This window comes from Eschrichtius robustus, chromosome 2 (assembly GCF_028021215.1).
Source record: "Eschrichtius robustus isolate mEscRob2 chromosome 2, mEscRob2.pri, whole genome shotgun sequence".
Classification (NCBI taxonomy): Eukaryota; Metazoa; Chordata; class Mammalia; order Artiodactyla; family Eschrichtiidae; genus Eschrichtius; species Eschrichtius robustus.
The window spans coordinates 168,935,085-168,947,613 of record NC_090825.1 but is presented as its reverse complement, the minus strand read 5'-3'; the positions used below and the strand labels follow the sequence as shown (position 1 = coordinate 168,947,613).

The window sequence follows — 12,529 nt, the reverse complement described above, 5'->3', positions numbered from 1 at the left end:
CAAAATAGGTGGTCATCAATGTTTGTGGTTTCAACTTTAGATCAACTTAGAGTTTCTTTTACAATGCCATTCCTTAGTCATCTTTTAATACATGGAATTGTGACATACTTGCATTTGCTGGTGAATGAACGTTTTAAGCTCTTACACAATGGCACAGCCTACCAGTCAAGAGTTTATTTTTGGCAGCATCTTCATTTACGGTATTTGTTTATATGACTGAACATTTCACTACATTTTTATCACCATTTAGAAATATGAATAGAAAATGGAAATGCTGATACTAGTGATAAGAAACATAGTTTTCTTAAATTTACTACAACTGAGCAAAGATGGAGTCATTAACTGTATACAAAGCAGTGACTCTAATTAGGACAAAATCAGAAAATATAATACAAGCTGGAAGTACTTTTTCAAAGATCAGATCTTAAAGGTGAGTTGCAATTAGGAATTGAATAGTGATTTTCAGCTCTCTCGGGGAAAAATGCTCTTGTAATATACTGTGTATTTAATTTTTTTCATAATCAACTTTTGTATATGTGTTCAGGAGTGTATGAATAAACTAGGAGGGAATGGGTTGGAAATAAATTAGGGTTCCACCTGTAGAAAGTTCCAAATGGAACTTAATTTTCCCCCCTTTCCCAGTCAAAATGTCTTTTACAGAATTTACATTGTCAATACAAAGTACCTTCAAACTCTGTAGAGAACTGAGGAAGAGGTCTGTGCCTAAAAGTGTCTGTGCCAGACAAACAGATGTGCTTTTTGCCTGTTGCTTTTGCCCACTAAAGAGCTCTGCTGCTAAAACTGAACAATTACAGTGGTTTCTTAATTTTCAGGAAGAATGGATTTAAAGGTTTGCATTTTGTGAATTGTTCTTAAATGTTTGATACTTTCTATCTTGTGAAGAGTTGCCAACAAATTTTAAAGGAAAAAAGCAAAATCAACTATACTTCAATAAAATTTTAAAAAAAAGGGAAAAGGCAGACATATTATTTTTTAAAATACATTTTTTAATATGTGGGAGATCTGAATAAACAAAATATAGCCAAATTTAGTGTTAGTAAATTTGTGTCAAGTCCATGTGGAAGAATTAAATCCATCAACATTTCATAGGGTTCCACAATGACTACCCTAATTTCTAAGTCCTGCCACCTGAACTAGTTTGAAAACCAACACTTGACACCTCTGACTGCCTTTTGTTATTCTGGGGGAAAGGAATGTTATTAGTTCAGTGGTACAAAGTAATATTTAAAATAAATTTAAAAGACCAGAGGAGTAGAGTACATGTGAGTGTAAGAAAAATAATGTAACAATGGCTACTGCTTCCCAAGCACTTATTATTTAGCAGGCTTAGTGCTAAGTATTTTGCAAACATAATTTGATTTGATCCTTACAACCATCCTGTGAGGTAACATCACCCATATTAGATAGATGAAAAAAAGAAGGCTCAGAGACTTGCTCAAGTTCACATAGCTGGTAATTGGTGAGTGACACTGAGATTCAAACCCAAGTTTCCAGATTCCAATCATGATCATGTTGTAATGCCTCTTTGTGTGTATAAAATTAAAAAAAAAAAACGTTTTAGAATTGATATGCAGTAAAGCACACAAATCTTTTTACACATATGTTAACCTTTGTAATCATTAACCAAATCAAGATATTGACCATTTCCAGTAACCCAGAAGGCTCCCTTCTGCCCCCTCTCAAGTCAATTCCCCCAAAGTAATCACTACTCTGCCTCCATCACCATAGACAGATCCGTCTTAGAGTAATCTAACTTTTTGGAGTTATCACCAAAAAATTCCATCTACCAATCCTTCACCCTGCCATTTTAGCCGTAGTATTCAAAGCTGCTCTAGTTCTAACTTTTCAAGCACTCACTGTAGAGACTAGCTTTTGGAAATGGTTTCATATTCAACCTCCTGTATTATTCTGAAATTCATACTAACTTTGGGGGGGAAAAAAAAAAAGAAAAGTCCTGAAGCAGATTCAAAGGACTTACCAAACCAACCTCTCTTAGAAACACCAGGGACACAGGTTGCTTGACTGAAGTAATTTGGCTTATCTATTTCCAATCACGGCTTCTCATTAGGGACCGGATGACCCCAAAAGGTCGTCCCAGTTGATGGAAGTAAAGACTAACCAGGAAGAGTATGTGACAGTGGTTGCTTTGCGTCATCTTACAGCCCATGAGGAAAACGTATGTCCAGGTACCTTCCACAGTTGGCTTGCTCTTCTATGATGCAAGGGAAAGAACAGTCAAAGGGAAGAGGATCTAGGTGGAGGCAAATGGGGGAAATAGGACCTTCAAGGAGGCTTTAATATGGGGGCTTTCTGTGCCTTGCCCACTAGCTCTCAAAACCGCATTACTTCTTGCCCAACCTGGCAGTGACAGGAGTGTCACAGCTTCACCTCAGGCTCTCAGGCTGGCGTTGGTGAATTTCAGCGGTGATTCTAGACAACACAGTCGGCCTTCTCTCTCTTCCCTCCCCACCCCCAACCCCCCAGGGCTGCCTTCTGCACCTCATCCCCGATTCCCACCTCAGCCAACTGTGGCGTTTCAAACAGTCTACAGGTTACAGCTCAGCATCAAGGAAAGAATAACTGACATTTATAAGGACCAATGGCTCACCTGTGCGTGTGAGGTGACTGAAGTGGGGGAGGGGGGCATCTAAAGGAACGTTCCGGCCCTCAAAGCAGGAGGACTGGCCCAGAAATGGGCGCACGTGACAACAGTATCACCCAGCGCGACCTCACCCCTGGCGGCAGAGCTGAACTATCTAGGGCCTGGAGATCTATTGAAATTCCCTTCCCCTTCCTCACAAAATACCAAGGACCCCGCCAGTCAGAGGCCCCTGAGGAAAAGAGGAATGCCCAAACCTCACAGGGCGGCAGAGCCAGGGTTCACCTCCGCGCAGAGAAGGGTTTGGTCTCCGTTCTCTCTCGAAGCTGCTCATCACCCACAAACTATGGAGAGGGCAGGGCTGCCCGTTCTTTGGAGGGTGCGACGGCACCGTCGCGAAGGCGGCGCCACCGGCAGGCCGGGAGCTGCGGGTTCCCGGGTGCCGCTCAACTGGGCACTGGCAACGCGGGCCAGTGATACCCAACCCCCCGCCCCCCCGCAGGGGAAGCTGGGAGCGCTCCGAGCGCAGGGCAGGGGTCGCCCTTAAGGCCTCCGGCCTCGCCCTCCGCGCATGCTCCGCGCGGCCCCGCCCCCAGCCGCGTTCGCATCCCAGCTGAGCGCTCACTTCAGGGCTGAGAGCTGACGCGGAGCTGAGGCGGAGAGCCGGCGTCTGTGAGGCGGCCGCTGACAGGAGTGGGCCGCCGCGCTTTGCCGGGCGCAGTTTCACCGCAGGCAGCGAAGCGCGGCGAGGTGCTTGGGGAATCGCTGACGGCGCCGGCCTGACAGGAGACCCCGGGGCCTGGGGCTTGACCCGCACGTGCCAAGAGCACCTCGGAGCGGCAGGTAAGAGACTGGCGAGCCGGGCGGGAAAGGTGGCTTCGTGAAGGGCGGGCGTTCGTCTCCAGCGCCTGAGCTCCAGGGAGAGGGATGGGGCGAGCGGGAGACGGCGAAGTGGGCAGCCAACGGAGCCCATGGCGATTCGGCTACTGATTTATTTTGTGTCCTGAAATTTTCTTTTATGAAGGATTTGATAAGAGCTGAGAGAAAGAGTACTTGAATAACCGTAAACTTAGTCAAAAACTTTTAGGAGAAAAATTCTGTTGGGCAGACTCCTAGTACGCATTTCTTTCTGTACTATTCTCCCTTAACCACCACAGAGTTGACAAAAATTAAATTTTAATCTCCTCGGTGAAATAGCAAACCACAGCTTTTCTAGAGACAGTGAGCCCTTTGGCAAATTTTAAAAATTCGATTATGTAAATATTTTCAAGTTTTACAAACATTTCTCACTTTTGTGAGTAACTGCAACTTTCTGAGTGTGAGAACTTTATCGCTCCCCCCCCACCCGGCCCCATGCTCCATGTTGATAGCTTTTTGTAAGTTTTCATTTGAAATTTTTTCATATGTGGCGATCGGTCAGGGTGGTTGGTTTTCCTTTGTGATCTACTTAGTAAAAAGGACTTGTCTATTTACGGTGTAAAATATAAAATAACACACTGGGAAAAAATTTGCCCCTCTTTCTTTAGTGTAGATGACAAGCTGACTATTCAGAATGTCATTTTTCCCCCCAAGCTTCAATGATTTCTGTAATATTTTGCCTTTTTCAGCTAATCTGTGTACGTATGATGGGTACAATTATTCCTTAAATATTTCCCTTTAAATGGACTTGACTCATTTTCTCTTTGTTTTATCCTTGGTTGTCCTCATATCCATGAACTGATAATTTTGTGCTAGTTGTAAATGAAAAACTAGTTCTTCCTGAAGATGTCTTGCTTGATGCACTCGGGAAAGACCACGTCTATGTAACTTTGGTTCCAGATTGATTGCTTTGTATTTTCAGGTAAAGGAACTTCATAATGATTCTTCTTCTTGCTTTTGACAATTTTATTCTATTTTCGTTTTTGGATGTATTAATTGTAGCTATTTATTAGTTCTCAACAGATGTTAATTGACATCACTTTTAATAGATAACTGGTGTTTCCTCCACCCACCACCATCCTACCTTTGTTAAAAACAAAATTACAAAAGAAATACTCTAAAAAAAAAAAAAAAACTCTGCTTGCAATCACTAAACAAACCAGGGGTGAATAAAGAAAAAGTTAATATATTCCTCCCCTCTCAGGTCTCTCCCTTCTCCACTGTACTCCTTGGGGTAGCCAACATTAACCAACACTTTGAGTATTTTTCGACATCTTTCTCTTTGCTCAAAAATATATAAGCATACATACACACATATATAGACTTTTTGTAACTTGCTATATTCATTTAAGAGTATATCATGGCTATCTCTTTGGGTTAGTCAATGGACCTCTCAAAATTAAGAAGAAGCTGAGTAACATTCCATAGTATACTACACCATAATTTATTCTGTTGTTCTCCATCTGATGGATGTTGTTTGTTTTCATTTTTTTTGCTATTGTAAACATTAGCCCACTGTAACACATGATTAGAGAAGCAAACATTCTGAATAAAATATTAGCAAAATAAATCCAGCTGTGTATTTAAAAGACATACATCATGATCCAGTAGAGTTTATTCCATAACGGCAAGGACAGTTAAATATTAACATAATTTATTGTATTAACATATTTCAGGGTAAAAACTATATGATTATCTCTCTTTTGTGGTAAGTGGCAGGTGGGGGATGGAATTTATATTGTATTTCTATAAATTGCATAGGGAGATACCTGCCCAGGCGGGCAGTAGTCCAAGTTTTGTACCATTTTTGATCCTCAAAGTTGATAGACAAAAGCTTTTTTCCTGGAGTCTTTGGGGGAACTTTTTGGGACCTTGGCCTTGGCTTTGACCTTGGCCTCACTCATGGTCTGTGATTGCCAAAGTGTAGTACTCTTGACTACATGGGAAAAGAAAAACAACATACTTCCAGGGACTGGGGTGGATGATATGGGTGAGACTGTCTAATTTAGGGCTGGCACTTTTTAACATCTTGTATTTGACTGCTTTGGGCTTAATGAGCACCTTGTTGGCCTCTGTACAGATTAATTTTCATTGTCTTGGAAACATTGGCCTGAATCTTTTGAGGCCTTTCTTGTTGTGCTTGTTGACCAAATATGCATTCCCACCTCAGTCCTCCATGCATCTGGGAGTCAGGACTGAGGACTGAGGCAGACCCGTGAGCACATTTCTCCCACGTCTCCTGTCCTGGGCCTGATGGTGGGTGTCAGGAGTGGTGGATGTGGAGGGGGCCAGGGAGATCAAGATGGGACTGTGGTGGGGATGGTTATTTCAGGGGATGCTCAACCCATCCTCCCCTTTGATTCTCAAGGGACCTGGGACCCCAGATACAGTTGTCTTTCCTCCTGTTCCGAAGCAGAAGCTTCCAGACCTCAGCCCTCCCAGGGAAATCAAAAGACTGTGTGAGATCCAAGGTTCTGCCAGTCACTCCCTACACGCAGCCCCTATACTCTCCCCATCTGTTTTGTGGGGACAGGAGGCCCTTCTTCTGGGCCCAAACACCACTCAGGTTTTTAGTTGGTCCTGTGGTTCATCATCCCAGTTAGAATACGGGAGGGTGCTTGCAGATCTAGATGAGGGCATCACATGTGATGTACAGTGAGCAGGACCTGCAAATGATGTCTAGTATGACTGTGACTCTTCTGCTATATTGAGGCCCAGGTATTGTGTCTGCTTCATTCACTGAGTTATGTTAAGTGTCTCAGAAAGTGCCTGCGTGTAGAAGATGCTTAATATATACTGTGGAATGAATGAACTTCAACCAGAACCATCCCAGGTATCTGAGTGGGCCTGGGGCCTCTCATCCTGCCCACAGAGATCCCTACTCTGGCCTCACCAAGGACAAGGACCAGGATCAGCAAGATGGAATCTCAAACCTCCTTTGCACTGGAATAGCAGGTTGCTTTCCATGTGCTTTTCTAAACTCAGGAAGGCCACAGACCAGTGGGGTGTGGCAGATGGCCTTTCATGGGGGAGGGGAAAATAATAACCAGGAACAACCCCGGCACGTCCAGCAGCCCTTTCTGCAGAGCCAGGCACCAGACAGGCACCTGCCATAGCTGATCCAGTAGTCCCTACAAGGAGGACTCTATGAGGTTTATCCTCTACCACCCTACTTCTTGGAGCAAACTGAGGCTCAGAGAGGTTTGGTCACATTCTCAAACACACACAGCTGGCAGTGGGCAGAGTCACCACTGTGCTGAGGAGGGGGCCACGCTCACCTAGTGAACCACTGGTCCAGTACCTGTTGGGCGGTGTCGCAAGTGGGGTAGGTGGACAGCAATGTGGCCACGCAGGAGACATTTCTCCCTGGTAGGTACCATGGATTTCACAGGCTTCTACACTGTATCTTCCTGGAGGGTACCCATCCTGCAGGCCTCATTTAGTTTAAGAGTTGATTCATCTTTGCCTGCAACAACAGGGGACAGTCAGTGGCATCACCATGAACTACCAGGAGGATGGAGGTCTGGAGCTCACCCAAGAACTCCCAGCCCCTCAGGCACATGTGCAAGAGGAGGGCCAGGAGTGCCTGCAGTGAAAAAGGCTTTGGCCTTTGAAAGTACATTTTGAGTCTGGTTGAGGGGGAAAGTTATACAATTGTTACCTTCTAGGCAGTTTGTTAGCTGAGGAACAACAGACTTCCCTGTATTAACAGTCTGTATTACTTCCCCTGGGGAAGCCGGGAGCAGGATCTAGTACAATCCCAGCTCTCCTGATCTGGTGCTTGTTGCTCACAGGGCTGAGTGGGAGCTGCCGATGGCAGGCAGCAAGGCTGCTTCCTTCTCCTTCTGGAGCCCCACCTCCCCGAGAGCAGGTTGAGGGGGCGCAGCAGCCCCAGCAGGAGGGAAGGGATGGGTGTGAACAGGCATTGCCCTCCTACCTTCAAGCCTTGAGGCGCGATGCAGCTGTAAGGGCAAGACGTGTGTCCCTTCCCCCTGCCCAGCCTCGCTGCCACCACGCCAGGAGAGGAACTGCGGAGCCCACACTTGCAAACTGCCCTAGAAGTCTCAGGGTGCAGCGCCCCCCTCCCCAAAATTCCCCACAGCCTCCACCTCTCCCGGGTGGTCTCAGTCCCTGTCCGGAGACCTGTGCCAATGACCCTAGTGGCGGTTCCGCTTTCTCCTCTCTCGGCGGTGTGAACTTGCGTCCGCAGTGTGATGGGAAACCATGCGGAGAAAATGACCCGCCTAAGTTATTAGGAAGTTCCCACAGCCGACCCGACGGGCCCCACATCGGAATCTCCTACATCTTCTCCGATGATGATGAGGCCGTGGAGCCGTAGCCGCTGCCCCAGAGGCCGGATGGCGGCGGCCGTTTGCCCAACTGCAGTGACGCGCAGCCGCTGCCCCCGCCGTGGACCTCTGACCCGCGGCTGCGTGAGGTGGGGCGCTCCGAGTTCTACCACCACGAGTGCATCTACCAGAAAAGCTTTGCGCGGGCTCCGTGGCGATGAGCACCTACACTCCCGAGAACCTGCTCAACAATGCCGACCTGGCGACCTGGCGGAGTTCGACCTGGGGGAGTTCGTGTGGCAGGCGCAGTACCCGCACAGGACTGTATACGTGGGCAATTTCCAGGTGGTGCATTTGCATGGGCTGGAGGTGAGCAACAGCCTTCCACCCGACGCGAGCCGCGTGGTGAACCATCTACAGCTACGAGCCGCGGAGCCTCAGCGCCACGGAGTACAGCGCGAGCTGAGCAGACGCCACTCCGAGAGCTTCACCCGATTGATGCCGCCTAGGCTAGCGCGGGTTCAAGATCGGCGACGAGCCGCGCTTCGGCCAGCAGCCCTACGGGGTGCAGATCCAGCTCTTTGCCCAGCGCAACCACGCGCTCGAGTTACAGACCCTGGAGGACCTGATTATGGAGAAGCGGCACAACGACCACTTCGGGCGTGCAGCGGCGCTGCAGGAGCTCGCCAAGCACCTGCACCCCGCGGAGCTGGAGGAGGGCGAACGCAACGCCACGCAGACTTCGCCGCCTCGCTGGCGCCCCCCTGCGCCAGGCCGGGAGGAGGAGGACCGAGAGGCGGTGGTGCACTGATGCGCGCGCTGAGTGCGGAGCTGTGAGGCGAAGCTGTTTGCAGCACCTGCTGCCCCCTCCCTTCCCTCACTCTCTCCTCCACCACCTTGTGGTCCCTGTCTGGCGAAATGCGCAGGCTTTGGCTTGAGCTTGTTATCTTGGACGGAGGAGGAAGAGGGAGCAGGTAGGAGCCCTTTGGCAGGGGGAGATTCCTGTCCGCCCGCTCAGTCTTTCGTCCTTTCTGAAGTGGGGTAAACTGTTGACTTGCCTGACAATTAATCCCTGCTAGACCTGGATCCAAAAATCGACGCTTCTAACGCGCGCGGGGGTGGAGAAAAGTCGGAGTACCGTCGCCTGCCATTGCCTCCTACCCGCTTCCGCTCCCACCCTGGGCTTGGAGGATACCCTGTACTAAGGCCAGAGCCGGTTTGTGGTGGCGTTACCCCCGTGGAGCTGTCTGTGGGATCCGGGAGTAGGGGGTGGTTTATCTTATGGGACTCCTAGGGTGCAAAGCTGGTGAAATCAGAACCAGGTCTGGGAGCAGCAGACTAAAACCTAGCAGCCTTCTATGATGTGTAACAAATAGTTGAGTAAATTTGGGCTACAAAACAGAGACTTTGCTACCTCCCTCCTCCCTATCCCCAAGCAATTCATCTTCTGGAGCTGGCTTCTAGCTGAGTCTCCTGCTCCCTCCTGCTCCAGCTGCCACTTCCCAGGTTACAAGTAAATCACAGGCCAGCTAGGAGAAGGATCAATTATGGTTCTGTTTTGCTGCCTTTGTTTCTCGCCTGCTATTGTAGGCGCTTACAGCTGCTTTATTTGTTATCAAAGGAGGGAATAGCCCTTTGTGTCTCTGATCTAATTAAACCTGTTTGGCTGCATTCATCCTCTGGTCACACGTTGGCTGGTGTCACCCCATAAAGTATCCACTACAGAAGCAGTCAAACTGGGTCAAATATATATATTTGACTATCATCATTGACTGTTAATGATGTACCACACTCAGCCCTGGTCTGGGACTTTGAAGAAATATCAGTCTCCTTTTGGAAATGTAGATCTAGTTACTGTGTTTAATAATCTTTAAAGTTTAGTAATAAGCTCTGTGTTTATATTCTCCTGGTTGTGGAAAAACGGAGCAAGATAAATGTGGGTAAAGACATGTAACAGAGAGTCTGCAATACCTAACAGATTTGGATTTTCTTTAATGCTTAACACAGTAGTGAAAGTTGAAAGAAACGACCAATGTGCAGGCAGCAGTAGGGAAGAACAGAGCAGCACTGTCTAGCAGCTCTGGGGGCTGGGGAAGCCAGCTCTCTTTTTCACTCCCTCATCTCTGTCTCCCTCCTCTGCACTCAAATGGAAAGTGAACGTCATTGATCACACTGAGGCATAGCAGTGACCAGCTGTTGTTACAAACGTCTTTGTGAGAAATCTGAATATGAGGGAAGAACGCCTGTAAAATCCATACCAAGAGTAGCATTCTCCATCTAGAGAAGAGATTTTTGATAATAGGGCTTGAAAATGAACTAGAAGAGGAAATAGATCTACTCCAGATGCTGCTTTCCAGTGCAATGCAAACGTTTTTGCAGGGTACCAGAAGTGTGAAATATGTTATGCTTCAGAATGGTGATTCCGTTAGAAGTTTTCTTAGGGTTATCATGCTTAAAGTAAAGCAACAAACCACCAGTGAAGGTTCCAAAAAACGGAATCACATCAACTGTTGGATCTTTCCTGAAAATGGCAGTGTTGTGGATAAGAGTTTTTAATGCCCGGGCAATGGCTACATTGGCACTTAAAAATATATATATAAGGACACGGGGAGGGCAAAGGGTAAGCTGAGATGAAGTGAGAGACTAGCATTGACTTATATATACTACCAAATGTAAAATAGATAGCTAGTGGGAAGCAGCCGCATAGCACAGGGAGATCAGCTCAGTGCTTTGTGACCAACTAGAGGGGAGGGGTGGGATAGGGAAGGTGGGAGGGAGACCCAAGAGGGAGGAGATGTGGGGATATATGTATATGTATAGCTGATTCACTTTGTTATAAAGCAGAAACTAACACACCATTGTAAAGCAATTATACTCTAATAAAGATGTTAAATATATATATATATATTTAATAATATTTGTTTCTCCTTAGGAATAAGACGTTAGAACTATTTTGTCCTGTACAATTTCATGATTAATTTTATAGGATAAGAAGAAAAGAAGCATGATGGTCAAGACTTCACAGAGGAAGCAACGTGATTGTAGAAACCAATCCAAAGTGTGGCTTAAGCACCTCCATCCCTTTGAGAATGTCTGTACATATTCAAGAGGCTGGTTACTAGAATCACATCCTATCCTGTCAATGAGATCAGATGCCATCAATGGGAGAAAACCTTGGACAAGCCCCAGCAAGTGCCCTGGCAGAAGAGACTGCATGGATTCCAGGCCTTCAGTGGAACCAGAGAACCCTTAAGTACTTTGGATCTTGCCAAAGCCTTGCAAAAACTTGCAACTAGTTGCACAGGTGAATCTCTGCCAGGAGTTCTCACAGGTGGTCTGAACTCCAGCCCCAGGCCCACCCCTGCCCAGTCTTCACATTTGGCAGAGATGATTCCAGGAGCTGGTCTGGGTATCTCACAGCTCCTCTGCAAACAATTTCCGGTGACTGAGGAAGATATCAGGAAACAGAAAAGTGAAGATGGCAAGAGAGAGACTGAGGATAGCATTGATTGCAGACAGGCTAGCTATCAAGGCAGAAAAAGTGAGGGGCTAAGAAGGATGTCCTGACAAACACTGTTAAAAAAAAGAGAAAATGGTGCAGATGAAATGGTACACCACAGCACTTTATTAATGACTCTCTGCAGTGTCTGTAAGTTTTTCTTGCTTTGAGCTCTTGAAACTTTAAAATAAACCAATACTTGTCTTTCATTAAATTCTTTTGCGTGGCATAGAAAATATAGACAGTGATCTATTTATATTTGTTTGTTTTTTGCTGGCCCCTCAGCTTGCGGGATCTTAGTTCCCCGACGAGGGATCAAACCCGGGCAGTGAAAGCACTGAGTCCTAACCACTGGACTGCCAGGGAATTCCCTAGACAGTGATCTTTTTGAGGGGAGTGATTTGGTTTCTGGTGAGAAGAGGAGATCTTTCCTCTTCACGTTGTTATCTCATTTTCCTATGTATTTATTTATTTGTATTTTAAAGTCAATAGAGAGTTATCAAAGTTATGGGATTATTTAGTTTTTTTGCCCTTATTACAATCACAGAATAAAGCCTACCTTTTCACAATAGATTATCCTTTTTTGTATAATACCCAGTAGATTCCAAAATAATATTTCATTAAAGAGCTGTTATAATTATGTTCTCAAATAAGATATCTACTACTAGGTCTCTATTTTTGTGTTGTTGCATGCTAATTCAGAGTTGCATATAATGAGATACCAAACTTTTCCTCATTTTTAAAGATTTTTATGTGTCGAAAATTTGATTCATGAAAATTGACATGCCATTTGGGGTATCATGATATCAAAAGAGACTGTTTTCAGCATCATTAATCTAACAATAGGTCACTGCTTGTTGGGATTTATTTGCCTGTTTGCCTCATCAAGCATGTTGTATTATTCAAATCCTCTTTATCATGACTTACTTTTGTCTGAGGGATTTATAGTTTCTGAGAGCGAGGTGTTAAACAATAATAGAGCATCTGTAGTATTTGTTTCATGCCTGGGATGCTTCGCACTGCCTGTTAGGGAGTTTCTGCTTTAACTGTTTGGTTAGATTCAGTGCAAAAAAAAAAATGAAAAAAAGACTATCTTTTTTTTCTCTCAGACCTTTCCCCTGAGTTTTATTAATCTTTAAATCCAAAGCAGACCCTCTCTCTCTAGCGTTTGATATTACTCAGGGATTCAGTCTTCCCAGATAC

General features: G+C 45.9%; 1 protein-coding gene and 1 pseudogene across 1 annotated transcript; both read left to right on the top strand.

Annotated features, from left to right (window-relative positions):
• The first annotated feature begins 7,752 nt into the window (after positions 1-7,752).
• LOC137758783 (protein LRATD2-like) lies at positions 7,753-8,638 on the top strand (annotated as a pseudogene).
• A 2,196-nt stretch (positions 8,639-10,834) lies between these two features.
• Positions 10,835-11,407, top strand: MBD3L1 (methyl-CpG binding domain protein 3 like 1). Its single transcript, XM_068534972.1, is given in 4 exon segments — positions 10,835-10,869; positions 10,871-10,921; positions 10,923-11,288; positions 11,290-11,407. Coding segments are annotated over 4 exon segments (570 nt in total).
• The last annotated feature ends 1,122 nt before the right edge of the window (positions 11,408-12,529 follow it).